Below are 16,992 nucleotides of genomic sequence, written 5' to 3' on the forward strand. Positions count from 1 at the left end.
GGGAGTTTTCTGTGTGTGTTTATAGATTTGGTCATTTTACTTTTGACTGACAACCCCCATTTTAATTAAGTATATTTTAACTTAACTACATGTTAATTAAGTACATTTATTGTACTATAGCCTCAATGGAAAGTCAGCTAATTTTAAAGAAACACACTGCTTGTTATAGCATACGATTTTACGAATCAGCAGATGAAGTGGACGCTTAGAAGAATGATTAAAATCTTTTGTAGAAAGCCTTTGCAGGCACTCGGGGAAATAACTTCAGCGTGACCTCACTCCTATGCGCCAATAGCGCGCTGAAGGACCCTTTCCAAGAGAGGGAACCCAAGAACCTGCAAAAAGATGGCGGCGCCCGTTCTTAGCGTCGCCCTGCGCGGATTCCGGAACAGCAGAGGGCTTAGTACTACTGGTGGGTGATGTTAGAATGGGAGAGAAAATTGGGGTATTTTTTCCCCCCGGTGATTTGTCACCACTTCATGAATGGGCTTTCCCGCGTTAATTTTGGATTTTAGAAGTGCACTTCTGACCATTTCTCCTGTTAAACTTTGTCCCATTGTATTCCAGTGCATCCCTGCGTCTGGAACGTTGATATAGAAACATAGAAGTCTGACGGCAGAAAAAGACCTCATGGTCCATCTAGTCTGCCCTTATACTATCAACTTTGTTGGAGACGATATCAACTTTATGGGCTTTGTTGAAATATCTCAAGAATAGTGGTCTCTTCATATAGTTGGGTGGATTAAGGTTTTTTTTCTCAAGCATAGTATGCATATAAGGTTATAAGGTTCTGTTAGGTTTACGATCTCTGGTTGCAGAAACTTGGATACTAAAATACTAAACTACCGAGATTGAAAATATTTTGGCAGATGGGGTTTAAATCTTGCACCAGCGGTGCATATCTCTGCTATTAAATTGTTGATCTTTTCCCCCTGCTTCTGTGCAAGAAATTTGCTTTGAAAGCCGTAGCATTTTTTTTTTAATGAAGTCACTTTAATAAAGTCTAGAGACGTGTTTGGATGCATGAGGGCCAAGATATTTCTTCAAAATCATTTTTGAAATGAGGACATTGCTCTCAACTTGCATGAAGAGATTGGTTATATATTGCTTTTTCATTCTGTAAAATGCTTATCTCAACAATGCCCACGAAGGACTGATCCCAGTTTGAAGGGAACAACACTGTTTTTTCGCATTCAATATTTGGAAACGAACATAAAACAGATTATTAAAAGTGACTAGTAGTATTGGTGTCTTTTTAAGCATTGTATTGATTTTTATTGCAACTAAAATACTTTGTTTTGAGTGGTTAAAATTAGGTATTCTGTGATCACTTAGTGTGCATCCACATTTCCAGTGTAGATACAGATATCAGGGTATCAACCTTCATTTTAGAAGAGGAGGACAGTTGCTAACTACTGTGTTTTTAAAAATATTGGAAATAGTTTTTTGCTTTTGAAAATGTAGAGACAAAAAAATTGATGGTATATTTTAGTGCTATATTATGCTATTTATTCCATACAGAAATAGGTAGAAATAAGTACCATGATCAATTTCCCCTCACTTTTTTCCATACTGTGTTTAGGTCTAATGATGTAAACATGTAAATTAAATGTACATTTTAATATAATTATCTGCCTTTGCAGTCTTTTTTCTTCATTTTGCTCCTATTTCCATTTTAATAGAAGAAGCCCAAATTAAAATCTATTCTCACCTACTGTGTTTTTGATCCAACAGGATAATTTGTTACACAAATTATTTTGCTTACGTTTTTGTTTTAGCTGCCCTCTGCAAAGTGGGTGTACCTCTGGGACCAATGCCTAATGAAGATATTGATGTTAGTAATTTGGAAGCACTGGAAAAATATCGTGTTTTCACTCGCTATTTCAAGGTAGCAGAAAAAGAAAATAAAAAGACTCCTTGGTGGCGAACATATAAGAAATTCATCACTCCAGAGGAAGGTATTGACCATGGAAAGGCACAAAATCCCAGCCCATTTTCCCCCTCCAGTTGCTTTGATCAAATAGTTTAATATTCTTCCCAATGGCATAATGCATTATGTATGCTTACACATTTTATTGACCATGATAGAACCTATTTTTGAATAAAGATATAATGAATTAGATTGTAATGTTCAATTCTGTTGAGAAAGTAAACAGGAAAATATAAACAAAATAAAGTTGATGGTTGGTTTTTGTAATTATATCTAGAAAGTGAAGCAGAACAATTGTTTCTTTTCAAAAAGCAAGACAACTTTATTTAAAAACGCACTGATTTGTTTCCCCTTCACCTTGTAATGAATTCTGCTACCATTAAGAGTTCTATAAATCAGAGATTCTAAGTCTACAACAGGCACTTCTATTTCTGCAACATATCCTAAGATAGAAAGTAAGTGGTTATTTTCACCTTTAAGGCCTGTTATTTAAACAAGACATTGATTCTGTCTTCTACTTGAAAAATTAGTTATGGGCTGTCCGTCAGTACATTGTATAGAAAACTACAAGCTCTATTTTGCATAATCTCTTTTCTTTTAAATCTTAGATAAAGAGGCAAAGATTGACATTGGTCTGCCCAGTCTTCCACTATCCACTACTCTTCCACTTTCACGAAAAAAAATATGCAAGGAGAGAAAGGCTTTTAGGAAACAAAATTTAAGTAATCCAGAGCTGGAAAAGGCATCCTGGCTCAAAACATGTATGTTAGTAACCACTCTCCCAACATTTATTTCATTTGCATTCACAAGCATTTATCGTTTTTGTTTACTTAATTATTTTGTTTCTGCTTGCAGTGCAGATTCCACTAGATGATGTAAAAGCTGAATGGGAAAGAACCAGTGGCCCATATCACAAGCAACAAATAGCAGAACACTATGGACTGTACCGGGACTTGTTTGATAATGCTATCTTTTTCCCCAGAGTGGTTCTAAAAGTGGAATATAGCCAGGATGAGAATTATGTTATGCCAGTTTATTATGGAAATGTGGTTACTCCCACAGAGGTATTATGCCAAGAATAGGAGTTTTGAGATAAAAGTACATACTTTTTTGGTTTTGGTTCGTCTGCTTCTCATGAACATATTAGGTATAAGGCACTAAAGTAAATTTCCTGAAACCTTTCACAAAATTGTGCCTAATGAATATGTCACTACTCTAAACATGTTAATAGTTACCTGTTTTCTATGTATTAATATAGTGCTCTGCCAGCAGAGTATCCACCTTGCAGGGTTAAGCTGCATGGAATCAGATTCACTATAAATTAATTATTAGAATTAACATGTAATAAATAGTAATAAGTATAATCAAGGATATATGCAATGCTCTCTGTCAGATTAATTACAGGTAATCCTTACTTGTTCAGCAACTGCCAAAGTTACAATAGGGCTGAGAAAGGGGACTTATGACTGATCCTAGAGGATGTAGCTGTCACAATTACATATTTGCAATTTGGGTACTTGAAAATCAGCATGGATTTACAATGACCACAATGTTCTGCTGTTGTGTGATCACATTTTGTGACTTTCCTTACCAAATGCTGATCAACATAACATTGTGCTTAACAATGTATGGTAATTTGCTTAATGAACTGGAACTGACATAGCTGATGTTTTATTTTACAACTGGATCACTTAGCAATGCAATTGCCAGTCTCAAATCAGGACTACCTATGAAGTAAACATAACTTTAACTTTCACTTATTATATGCTTGTGTACTCTTTCAGTCGTACAATACCTGGAGCAGTTTTCAACTAAGTACAGACAAATGCTAAAAATTAGCAATGAATTGTTTTGTGAATTAAAAAAAAAGAATCAGTTGCACGGTAAAGCATGAGTAAAGCAGAAACTACCATCATCTTAAATAACTGGGATCATAAGATGCTCTTAACCTATCACATAATCATGACAAGAGATGCTTCAACTCCTGACTCTCAACCTTACTTGTAAATTTTGCATGGGCTGGAATAATCTTACGGAATGAGATAGCTTTTTGCAATACTGTTGATGTTTGGGTGAGATTTCTGTTATCAATAACAGTAGTTTCACCTCTCTTTTTTTTAATTGTCCACAGACTCTCCCAAATTCATGCAGTAAGGAAATTTGTCAGTTATTTTCTCTTATTTGTAACCTAAAATGGAAGAAAGGGTGTCTGTAAATCTTGAAGATAGTTATTGTATGCATCCTGGTTGAAAATAATTCCCTCCCAAATTCCGCAAACACCTTGAAATATATTTTCTATCCACCTGCGTGATATAGTGTGCATGTGTGTGTGCGTGTCTGTGTGTGTATTACAGTACTACCTTTCCTTTAGAAATCCATGGCTCTAAAAATGTTCCCTCCTCCTAACCTTTTCTCTACCACATCTTCTGTTTTAACTCCAAAATCCCTTGATAATGTTAGTTTTGATTCTCCATGCTTCAATTATCAAGAAATGATTTAAATGTCTGTTAACTGATGTGAAAGTTATGAACAGCCAGGAGAGCAAGTTTAAGAAATTATTATTTCAAATAAGAGACCACTCAACTACATCAGCGACACAAGTTGTAATTCTTTATTCAGGACCACGGTGGAGAATAACTATTTAACACTAATTGTCATATTTTCTTGTTTAGGCTTTTAATCCTCCTGAAGTCTCATTTGAAGCAGATGAAGGAACACTTTGGACATTGTTGCTCACTAATCTGGGTAAATGACATTATGTTAAGAATACTTTCTTTGTTTGATAGGATTTCTTAACAATGGCAAAAGATTTTCCATTGCATATTTTGATGAAGCTTCTGATTAAAATCCAGTTTCGCTGCAGCCGAAACAGACACATCAAGCCGATGTGTCAATAGAGGAGCGGGGTGGGGGAAATCAGAAATCATATAATTAAGTAAAACTGCCTAGATTGGGATTCCTTAAAGTGGTTAATATTGACTCCCAGAGTCATTCGATCAATGGCTGGGAATGAATAACAGGTAGATAAATGATCAGTGGCCAATTGGGGGAGTTTCTGTAGAGCTCCGTTCCAGTCTCTAGTCCAGTAAGAAAGTGTTATCCAGGGTTCAATGGTTAGTCGCAAATGAGAGCAATCTTGAGTTGTCTCTTTTATTATGGTTGTTTGCATAGTCAGTTAGATGTTTAGACAGGATTTGGTATTTTTATCTGCCTATCAAGACCTTCCCACGGATCTTTGGAGAGGGGCGGCATACAAATCTAATAAATTATTATTATTATTGTTATTGTTATTATTATTATTATTATTATCATCTGTGATAGGCAGATTTTGATAGTGTTAAAGATGTCTATTATTAGTACAGTGATACCTTGTCTTACAAACTTAATTGGTTCCGGGACAAGGTTCTTAAGGTGAAAAGTTTGTAAGACGAAACAATGTTTCCCATAGAAATCAATGGAAAAGCGATTAATGCGTGCAAGCCCAAAATTCACCCCTTTTGCCAGCCGAAGCGCCCGTTTTTGCGCTGCTGGGATTCCCCTGCAGCATCACAAAAACATGGAAGTCCACAGGGGGGGTTTCCCATGGAGGGGAGCCTCAGGTGAATCCCAGCAGTGCAAAAACGGGTGCTTCGCTGGCAACGGAAGTCCGGAGGCGGAGCATGGCAGTGGTGGGTTTGTAAGGTGAAAATAGTTTGTAAGAAGAGGCAAAAAAATCTTAAAGCCCGGGTTTGTATCTCAAAAAGTTTGTATGACAAAGCGTTTGTAAGATGAGGTATCACTGTACTGTATTTGCAGTATTGAAGTACTTATTAAATTATTTTCATATAATGTTTGGGAGTGAGTGAACAGTTTGAAAATCCATGAAGGATTGATTGAGGTAAAAAGTTTGGGAATCCCTGGCCTAGATCTTTGTTCGATTTAACAAGAAGTCTAATAAATACATAAATAAATAAACTTAGATAATTCTTGCTTTTGTAAGGTAGGAAATTTTAAAGGTGGATTTTGCAAGTTCTCGATGTTTCTTTGTCCCTAGATTGTGTATAAAGCTTTTTTATGTTGTGAGCAACATTTTTTTAAAAAGGCTTCAATTTTTTCCCCAAAGTTGATCACGTTGCACCACTATCCAAATTCATTTGCTACTTTGCCTGTCCAGGTCCATTGTAGGCTTTTGCTGAAATTTTGCATGCCAGATATGGCAACTCCCACAAGTCAAATATTAAAATTAAAATGTTCATAGTAAATAGCTTTATTTAATTAATTAATTAATTAATTAATTTATATGTCACCCATCCCACTATCTTAGTGATTCTGGAAACTTATAATCCTTATTCAGTCTCAGTTTTTAATCATTTTAGGCATTTGGAGTGCCACATGAGGACTCCTCATTTAAAGAGATTGTGCAATAGTTGGACATGTTTTGATATGTTCAAATACAGTAGTACCTCTAGATACGAGCTGCTCCACATGCGAGTATTCCAAGTTACGAGCTGAGACGTGAGCAAAATTTATGTTCGACACCCGAGCTCAAATTCGGGATACGAGCCGAGCGTCCACTAGGTGGCGCAAGAATTTCATTTTTTCCAGTTATCTCCGCACGACAAGCCAAATCTAAATGCATTGGTTCGAGATACAAATTGATCGACATACGAGGTCGGCTCTGGCACGAATTAAACTCGTATGTCGAGGTACCACTGTATTTTATTATAATTTAATTGTAGCTTTAAAATCGGTGGATGATTAAGGATTAATATATGGTACAGATGTATCGGAACGGGGAGCGGGGGTTATTTTGTCGAATGTTTGTTTATATAATATTGTGTAACCTTTGTCAGTAAGTTTTTTTAAAAAGCCATTGTGAAAGTTTGTTATAATAGCATAAAAATAAACTGTTGTAATGAAAAAGAAAAAAAAACCTGAACACACTACAGCCAAAATAGTATAATAAAGACATGCTTTGTAAGATGAGTTGTATATTTACTAGGTTTTTGTATACCTTGTGTGTACAGATGGTCACCTGTCTGAAGGCAATTCGGAGTACGTCCATTGGTTGGTGTGAGTATTAGCACTGTATAGAAAACAGAACAACAGAGCTGAAAGGGACCTTGGAGGTCTTCTAATCCAACCTCCTTCACTGTGGGCATCATTTTCAAAGGGAATCTGAAACAGAATCTCAAAATTTAGATTTCAGTGTACTGTACTATCAATGCTAATTTCCCTGATCCACACATTATTATAAAATCATAGAATATATGGAGGGGCAGCATACAAATCTAATAAACTACAGTAGTACCTCTAGATACGAGTTTAATTCATTCCAGAACGGAGCTCGTATGTCGAACAACTCGTATCTGGAACAAATGGCTTTAGACTTTGTTTTTCCCCTCCAAGATAACCAGAAGCAAGGATTCTTGCGCCACCTAGTGGACGCTCGGCTCATATCCCGAATTTGAGCTCGGGTCTCGAAAAGAAATTTCTCTCCCCTCGTGACTCATAACTTGGAATACTTGCATGTGGAGCAGCTCGTATCTAGAGGTACTACTGTATAACTATAACTATCTTACACTAGCCTATTCCACTTCTCAGTGTACATTCTACTAGTATTATGGCAAGCCCAATAGATGGCCTTCAAGTCATCAGACTCCATTGGCTTCTGTTAATGAAGCAGTTTATACTACAGTGATCTCTCGATTAGCGCGGGGGTTACGTTCCAAGACCTCCCGCGCTAATCGATTTCCGCGTTATAGTGGTGCGGAAGTAAAAAACACCATCTACGCATGCGCGCCATTTTTTTCATGGCCGCACATGCGCAGATGGTGGAGTTTGCGTGTGGGCGGCGGGGAAGACCAAGGGAAGGTTCCTTCAGCCGCCCAACAGCTGATCTGCTCCGCAGCGCGGAAGCAGCGAGGAGCCGAAGATGGGGTAAAGGCAAAGGGGAAACCCCATCTTCGGCTCCTCGCTGCTGCCGCGCTGCGGAGCGGATCAGGTGTTGGGCGGCTGAAGGAACCTTCCTTTGGTCTTCCCGCCGCCCAGGCAAAGGGGAAACCCCAAGATCGCTTGCCGCTTGCCGCTTGCCGTATTGCAGCTTGGAGCCTTGCTTCGCCTCCTTCGCTGCAATACGGCAAGCGGCAAGCGATCTTGGGGTTTCCCCTTTGCCTGGGCGGCGCTGGGGCCATGCGGAGCTGCTCATCTAGGGGGGCGTGGACCGGCAAGGTGCCCTCCGCTCTCTCTCTTTCTCCCCCTGTTACCGGTGTGGTATAAGAGAGAGAAAGAAAGAGAAAGGAGGGCGACTTGCCAGTCCACGCCCCCCTGGATGAGCGGCCCCGCATGGCCCCAGCGCCGGACTCCGCCGTTGCCTCCGCCCTTGTTCGGCTCTGCAGCTGAGAGGCCACGTCCACCCCCTCCTCGGTGTCCCCGGCACCCAGCGTCCCCACGCCGCCTCCACCTCCTGGTAATGCGCTCGACCTCTGCCTCTCTCTTTCTCTGCCTCTCTCTTTCTCTCTCATATACCACGCCGGCAACAGGGAGAGAAAGAGAGAGAGAACTTATTTTTTAATTAATATTTTTTGAAAAACCGCGTTGCAGCGTTTCGCGCTAATCGAGACCGTGCTAATCGAGGGATCACTGTATTAGGAATGTGCCCTAATCAGCTGGAATCTACTCCTGTTTCATTTAAAATTATTCTTTCTTGCCCTGGAACATGTTTGACTACCTCTGCGCCGGGTTCTGTAACTTGAAGCCATTAGTTTTTTTAATAAAGGTCTATGATCTCAATTGTCCAAAGCTTCTAAATTTTTAACCTCAACCTTCCCTAGACGGGATACTTTCTGAATGTGAGGATTTCAAGTCTAATTCTCTGGCCACAATGGAAAATCTGGGGGATTTAAAATCCATATATCTTAAAAGTGGCGGAAAGCAGTTTGATCTTTGGTAAACTTTACAGTTTTGAATGGTCTAATCAAGAATTCTTGTGAATTTGACAGAACCCTGAGGATTGCATTGATTTCTGAGACATGCCCTATAACAGTGATGGCTAACCTTTTTGGTGCTGAGTGCCAAAAGCATGTGTGTGTGTGTGCACATGTCCATAATGAAATGCGCACGGGGCCCTCACATGCACCACATCCCCATGCATGTGCCCGCAACCCCTTGTGTGAGCCCCAGCCCCCCGCATGTCAGCCCCATGTGCATGCATGCACGATCCTGTGTGTGCCCCACCCGTGACATGGGCACATGATCCCTGTGCATGCTTTGTCCCCATGCATGCATGTGTGATCCCTACGGGTTCCCCCACTCCATGCATGCGCACACATCTGCATGCGCCCCGCCCCCACGCATGCACGGCAGAGACCTGAAAACCTGCTGGCTGGCAGGAATCACGTGTGCATGCATGGCAGAGCGACGCCTACATGGCATTGGGCCAGAATACATCCAGAACTGCCTTCTACCGCACGAATCCCAGCGGCCGATAAGGTCCCACAGAGTTGGCCTTCTCCGGGTCCCGTCGACCAAACAATGTTGTTTGGTGGGCCCCAGGGGAAGAGCCTCCTCTGTGGCGGCCCCGGCCCTCTGGAATCAACTCCCCCCAGAGATTACAATGGCCCCCACCCTCCTTGTCTTTCGCAAATTACTCAAGACCCACCTTTGTCGCCAGGCATGGGGGAGTTAGGATATTCCTTCCCCTAGGCCATTACAAGTTATGTATGGTATGTTTGTGTGTCTGTTTGGTTTTTGTAATAAGGGTTTTTTGTTGTTTTATTAAATTGGATTGTTACATGTTGTTTTTTATCATTGTTGTTAGCCGCCCCGAGTCTGCGGAGAGGGGCGGCATACAAATCCAATAAATAAATAAATAAATAAATAAATAAATAAATAAATAAATAAATAAATAAATAAATAAATAAATGAATAAATAATTGTGATATGCATGCCATAGGATCGCCATCACGGCCCTATAATGCAACACTGCTCAAAACAGAGATGAGATCTTTGGAATCCAACAGCACTCAGTCTGGTAAACTTAAAAAGACCCTGAGGGATGAGCTCAAGGTTTCCCCAGCACTGTGCATTGCCCAGTTAAATTGCTAACAGCTTTTGCCAAGTAGCAAATCAGCTTTGCAAAGGGAGCTTGCAAACCTTTATTATTATCCTCATTGGAATAATCCCAACTTCCCCAAGATAAACTGTAATTCTATCCTTTGGTGGCTGTACAATAAATTCTTTTTTGGGGGGAATAATTTATTTATATATTGGACTTTTATGCCACCCCTCTCCAAGGAATAATGTAAACAAACATGTTTGGATCCTGTTTTATATCAACAGGGGAAACATTCCGGGCAACCAAATAGAGGCAGGGCAGGAAATCTGCCATTATTTCCCGGCATTTCCAGCCAGAGGAACGGGATACCATCGTTACGTCTTCCTTCTATTCAAACAGGACCAGCCAATTGATTTTACTGAAGATGTGCGGCCAAAGCCATGGTAATTCTTCATGTTTTCCATATAATGATGAAAGAAAATTGTATTGGGATGTTACATGACCTGGATGACTGAATCTCCAGAAGTATTTAATATTATTAAAACAATTCAGCAGAAAAACCCAAAAAATTAACACAGCATAACTTGAAAACAAGCACAACTAGCCAAATGGCTTTAAATGTTGAAACATTTTTATTGGATAGTAGTTTATACACAACACTTTGGGCTGTTTCCTTGGGTAAAAATCAGCATATGGCATGTAAGTAACTCTGGTCTCCCAGTGTGATGCCCACCACTAGAGTGGAGTACAGCTGTTGATGCCCACTAAGCTCTGGTTTTTAAATGGTGATACACTGAATGTACAATGGCAGGCAGAGGTAGCACAGTCAAGATAAACTGCTTATAGTAAGTTGTTGAATACAAGAATTGGATATAATAATTCTATAATTCATTCCAGGAACTCCACGTTTTTACCTGTTTAAAATTTAATGCAGTTTTAAATTGTTTGTCTCACTTTCATTCCCATTCAATTATGATTTCTATGACAAAAAAAATGCCCAACACAGCACATCTTTATTTCAATTTAAGAGTTCAGAAATTGATGTTTGAACAGAAATTGATGTTTGCAATAGATGGAGACAAATCTACTGTATTTGTATTTTCATCTCTTCAGTCACAGCCTCAAGATGAGAACCTTCAAAACATTTGACTTCTGCAAGAAGCATCAAAGTGACATGACACCAGCAGGACTGGCGTTTTTCCAATGCGAGTGGGATAAATCTGTTACAAATGTCTTTTATGAGCTTCTTAGTAAGTAACGGATCACATGTAAAATAGCTACAATTTTGCATTTTATTTAAGGTTGAAATAAAATGTTGGGACAGACTTAAACTTTGTTATCTCAAAAAAAGCCATATAATTGGGTGGGAGTGGGGGGTAAGCTGTAGTTTAAACCCAAAATTGGTAGAAATTGGAAGCTTAAAAAAAAATCCCTTGATCAGTCGTTTGTTTTGTATAATTAGCACTGAAATACTATATTTCCAGGAAAAATAAGACAGTGTCTTCTTTTATTTTTGAGCCCAGAAATATGTCCTTGGCCTTATTGTCTTGGTGGGGAGCTTATTATGCGGTGAGCGTGGGACTGGATGTCCCATTGTCGCAGTCTCCCCTCCCTGTTCTTGGCACCAGCCAAGCAGCTGGCCCGCCACCACCGCCTCGTGAAGCAGAACTCTGCAAGGCTTGTTGTGCCATTGCATGCACGAACTACAGGACTCCTGTGAGCTTCATCATAATGGCACAGCTGGTGTCCTGCCGCTCGGGCTGTGCCAGTACAGTGTTCCCTCGATTTCTACGGGGGATGCGTTCCGAGACCGCCCGCGAAAGTCAAATTTCCGCGAAGTAGAGATGCGGAAGTAAACACACCATTTTTGGCTATGTACAGTATCACAAGCCATCCCTTAACACTTTAAACCCCTAAATTACCATTTCCCATAACAACCATTTACTCACCATTATTACTGGTACTCACCATTGAATAGTGATCCTGATATTTATAAACATAATTATTTATTAACAATAATTATTTTTTTTGTTATTTATGTGCAAAAATTATTAGTTTGGCGATGATGTATGACATCATCGGATGGAAAAAAAACCGTGGTATAGGGAAAAAACCGCAAAGTATTTTTTAATTAATATTTTTTGAAAAACCGTGGTATAGGCAATTCGCGAAGTTCGAACCTGCGAAAATCGAGGGAATACTATATGTCGAACCTTGCGGTAGTGCTGCCGTTGTACAGAGAGAGAGAGACGGGGTGGCGCAGCAGGTAGAGTGCTGTACTGCAGGCCACTGAAGCTGACTGTAGATCTGAAGGTCAGCGGTTCAAATCTCATCACCAGTTCCAGGTTGACTCAGCCTTCCATCCTTCTGAGGTGGGTAAAATGAGGACCCGGATTGTGGGGGCAATAGGCTGGCTCTGTTTTTTAAAAAAGTGCTATTGCTAACATGTTGTAAGCCGCCCTGAGTCTAAGGAGAAGGGCGGCATAAAAAATCGAATAAATAAAATAAAATAAAATAATAAATAAAATAAAACAAGCCTTGCAGAGTCCTGCTCTATGAGACAGCGGCGGTAGCATGACAAGTCTCACAGAGACTCATTTCTGGCAGGCGGGATGTGTTGGGCCATGAGACATGCATCCTACCTGACACTTGTAGCTCTGTTGCGTTCCTTGGGGAGAGAGAGAGCAAGCGAGAGGCAGATGTGCGCACCCACGGGACTGGCTCGGCTCCTCTGGGCTTTGCTTCCTGTGGGATTTTGAAATGCGCTCTTCCTGTGAGGAAGAGGTAGCGAGTCTTGATACCTGTCTCGCCGCCTCCTCTCTCTCTCAGCCAAAAGAGTGCCCGATGCAAAAAGAGCGGCTCCTGGCATGTCCCCCCCTTTCCCCAGAAAGTAGTGGGGAGGGTTATTGGGAGGGGCTTATTTCAGCACATGCGCTGAAAAGCCTGATTGGCCTTATCAGGACATTTTTGGGGAAACACAATAGTATGACAGAGAACTTAGAAATGTACTCATAATTTAGCACACAATATGTGGGTAAACACAGAAACAGTAAATATATGGTGGAAAACACTAAATATGTGGGGAAACACAGAAACTACAAGTGGGAGCCATGTTTAGTGGGATGCTGGGGAGAGTCACTCAGCATCCTACTCCTAAGACCTCTAGGAGCTCCAGTGTGAAAATACAGATGCAGCATGAGACTCATCCTATAAATGCTCAAAAGTTAAGCAGGGTCATGCCTGGCTTATATTTGGATAGAAAAGCACTAAAGAATTTCAGAGCCTGTGGACCAGATTAAAAATTTTGAAGGAAACATCCCTGGAAATACAGTGGTAAATCATGTCCTTAGCACTAGCAAGAAAACGTCACAGACAGATCCTTTAAGCAATCACATTGTGGATTAAGTTCCCTTTATTCCCTTGTTAGTTGTATGATAAATTTGAGGAATATCTATTGCTGTTTCATTATGTTCCTTTCAGTGAAATTATTATTATTATTATTATTATTATTATTATTATTATTATTATTATTTTAATATACTTTATTAAATTTTCATAAAAAATGACATACACACAAACACACATTTAACATAAAATTGGGGTTGTAATTACCCCTCTTGTTCTAGAAGTCAAATCATATTACAGAAAGAAGAATACAGTAGTCCCTCACCTATCGCTGGTGTTACGTTCCAGACCAGGCCACGATAGGTGAAATCCGCGATGTGGAATTTATCGACTGATAGTACTTATTTAAGTATTTATATTGTAATTGTTTGGTAAGTTTTCATTGTTTTAAGTGTTTATAAACCCTTCCCACACAGTATTTATTTTAGATACAGTATTTAAATACAGTATTTACAATTTTAGATATATATTTTTAAAAAAACCTGCCGATCGAGTTCGGCGGACTGTTTAAATCTGCCGATCGACTTCCTCAGAAACCCGCGAACCAGCGAAGATCCGCGAATGATTTTTCTCATTAATATTTCTTGAAAACCCGCGATGAAGTGAAGCCGCAGTAGGTGAAGCGCAGTATAGCGAGGGACTACTGTACATTATTAATACCTTAAATCAACATATTAATTTGAGTGAAAAGAAGAAATTTTGTTTAAGCTTATATAAAAAACCTTCATATATAGACAAAATAACAACTCAAAATTTAAATCATAACAGTACTTCTATAATTCTCACCTAGTTTTAACTTTTACTTCTTCTTATCTATCCATATATACACTTTGTTCCAAATCTCATAAAATTCTGATTCTTTGCAGTTTCTGTGAAATTAAAAGGTTCCCCTGTATGTATTTCAGGTTTTAGTAGTAATAATAATTGAATTATTATGTGCCATCAGGTTGGCATGAACCTTTAGCAACTTTTAGCTTTTTGAAATGCTAATCTAAGACTATTGAGTGTTGTACTATTGGGCTATGTTTTGAATCATATACTGTTAGTTTGTGCAGCTTCCAGGCCCCAGTGGTTTTATCTAGAGAATAACTGAGTGTAGAACTTTCAGAATTATTTAGTCCAGGAATTTAGGAACTTAACAGAAAGTTACTTCAGCAAGAAACGAACAGCAGAGATAGTAACCAGCAGAATGTGACTGTGGATCAACCACAATCTGGATACATAGATTTATAAACACTGGATTAATTTCCTTTTACTTTATTAGGAAGAGAAGGAAGCATATGCTTTTTCAGGGCACAGTGAAAATACAGTGGTACCTCATGATGCGAACTTAATTGGTTCCAGGAGGAGGTTCGTAAGGTGAAAAGTTCGTAAGATGAAACAATGTTTCCCATAGGAATCAATGGAAAAGCAAATAATGCGTGCAAATCCTTCAGGAAAATCCCAAACTTTAGAAGGGAGGCGAACAGAGGGCAGGGAGGAGCAGCTAAAGGGGGCGGGTGGAAGAAGCAAGGCTAGGCTAAAGGGTGAGTGGGAAGGAAGAAAGGCAAGGGGGTGCCCCTCCCTTTTCTTTCTTCAAAAGACACCGTTTCAGTGCCTTTGCAAGCACGTTGTTCTCTGCAAAATCTTTCCTCCTCCAAGCCGCCCCTCCCTTTTCTTTTTTCAAAAGACACCGTTTCAGTGCCTGTGCAATCACGCTGTTCTCCTACTTTTTTAAATGCAAACTTTCCCCCTCCAAGCCGCCCCTCCCTTTTCTTTCTTCAAAAAAGGGGGGGGAAAGAAACCCCTTCATCCCAGCAGCAGCGACTTGGGTTCGTAAGGTGAAAATAGTTCAGAAGAAGAGGCAAAAAAATCTTAAACACCGGGTTCGTATCTCGAAAAGTTCGTTAGAAGAGGCGTTCGTAAGATGAGGTACCACTGTACTGCAGATTGTGACAGATGAAAGATAGAAAACTGATAAGCCATTAATTGGTCAGCCAATGGTCAGCTTGTTATATTTGTAATTGTTGAGACGTGCTAACATTCTCTTTTCCTTTTATAGACATGAAGGAACCAGTTTTTGACTTCGTTCGGCCACCCAGATATCATCCTCCTCAGAAGAAATATCCACATCGTCAGCCTCTGAGGTACCTGGACAGGTACAGGGACAGTGATGAACCCACATATGGCATTTACTGAGCAGACAAACATTTCCATAGGAGATGTGAACAGAATAATTTGTGTGTCCGGTCGTTCCTCTCCTCCCAAAAAACGAAACAGAAGTCCATAAAATATCATTGAAAGTGACCCAGCTTGCTATCGCCCACTTGGAAGAAAATCCAGTTCCCATCTCTCTTGTGTATATATGACTCAGATGTTTTGCTGATTTTTTGCCCCCAGTATTTGATCAAAAAGACTTGAAGAATAAAATATTTTTATTTGAATAAAATCAAACAATACATACAATATATGTTGCAAAGTGTTTGATTGTTACAGAAGCTGGACTATGTATCATCTTTCATATTAAAAGAAAAGGAAAAGCCTGATTTCAAAATATTTGAAAACAGTTTCCTGGAAAGAAACACATAGAATCACTTACAGGCCTGGGTTGCTGGGTCTGTCCTGCATAGACACTCTACATGGGGCTACTCTTGAAAAGCGTTCGGAGACTTCAACTGGTGCAAAATGCAGCCGCGCAAGCAATTATGGGAGTACCAAGGTACATACACAACACTGATGTTCCACGAGCTGCACTGGTTGCCAGTGGGTCTCCAAACGCAATTCAAGGTGCTGATTATTGTTCTGGTTTCTGGTAAAAATTTAGCAATTACAAATAACTCTTATTAAATGCATTATTTCATAAATAAAGAAACTCCATTTATTTCTCTGCTGTTCTGGAATTCAAAAACATTTCATACAGGCACTTATTGTTGGTCCGTTATCTCCCTTAACTGCATTTCTCACATTCCTTCTCCTTCTCCACTTAACAAGATTTATTTTCCTAACAGCATGATTTCTAAAACAGCAGCCCTGACTGTTAATCAACACAGAATACCTTTGCTTACTTGAGATTGGCAAGAAAAACCTCAATTTTTCTCTTCGGCAACGTTGAAACTCCACCCTTCTTCCCCACTGACCCCCTGACGTGCCAAATACATCACTACAGTATTTAACCCATTCCTCTTCTTAATATCTTCTTCTAGACACCTGTTCTCTACGTTTTGGGGCCCTTCTGAATTTAGGGTTAACCCAGCGAATGTCTGATTCTCCCTCACTAGATCCTGAACTCATAGCCTCATCCTGTGGCTGGCCTCCCACCTGTTCTACTACCTGTAACCCCGGGCCCCCCACTAATTCATAAACATCTGAATCGGAGTCCTCAATATCTTCATCTTCCAACTGACCAGGAGTATGTACAACAGTTATCACCTATAAAGCCCTATATGGCTTAGGACCAGACTACCTTCGGGACCGCCTTCTGCCACATACCTCACAGCGACCAGTAAGAACCCATGGGGTCGGCCTTCTCTGGATCCCGTCAGCTAAACAATATCGGCTGGCAGGTCCCTGGGAGAGAGCCTTCTCTGTGGTTGCCCCGACCCTATGGAACCAACTGCCTCCAGAGATTCGTGTTCTCCCCACC

The 16,992-nt window shown here is 40.0% G+C and overlaps 1 protein-coding gene across 2 annotated transcripts; it reads left to right on the top strand.

Moving 5' to 3' along the window:
• The first annotated feature begins 292 nt into the window (after positions 1-292).
• On the top strand, positions 293-15,815 carry MRPL38 (mitochondrial ribosomal protein L38). 2 transcript variants are annotated; one of them, XM_070739876.1, is made up of 10 exons: positions 320-412; positions 568-737; positions 1,689-1,958; positions 2,539-2,691; positions 2,786-2,994; positions 4,603-4,675; positions 6,937-6,982; positions 10,250-10,408; positions 11,079-11,215; positions 15,412-15,815. In XM_070739876.1, exons 3-10 carry the CDS (start codon positions 1,814-1,816, stop codon positions 15,546-15,548), a joined length of 1,059 nt encoding a protein of 352 aa, XP_070595977.1. In that variant the 5' UTR covers positions 320-412; positions 568-737; positions 1,689-1,813; the 3' UTR covers positions 15,549-15,815. The 2 variants fall into 2 exon arrangements, with proteins under 2 accessions (XP_070595976.1, XP_070595977.1); XM_070739875.1 differs by lacking the exon at positions 568-737 and having other exon boundaries at positions 293-412; positions 1,779-1,958.
• The last annotated feature ends 1,177 nt before the right edge of the window (positions 15,816-16,992 follow it).

The sequence above is a fragment of the Erythrolamprus reginae genome, chromosome 2, assembly GCF_031021105.1.
Source record: "Erythrolamprus reginae isolate rEryReg1 chromosome 2, rEryReg1.hap1, whole genome shotgun sequence".
In the NCBI taxonomy this organism is placed as follows: Eukaryota; Metazoa; Chordata; class Lepidosauria; order Squamata; family Dipsadidae; genus Erythrolamprus; species Erythrolamprus reginae.

Coding starts and splice junctions, on each gene's coding strand:
- MRPL38 (XM_070739875.1), top strand. CDS start 346: ATGGCGGCGCCCGTTCTTAGCGTCGCCCTGCGCGGATTCCGGAACAGC. Junction 2,995..4,602: donor ATGTGGTTACTCCCACAGAG/GTATTATGCCAA, acceptor TTTCTTGTTTAG/GCTTTTAATCCTCCTGAAGT. Junction 6,983..10,249: donor GAGTACGTCCATTGGTTGGT/GTGAGTATTAGC, acceptor TTATATCAACAG/GGGAAACATTCCGGGCAACC.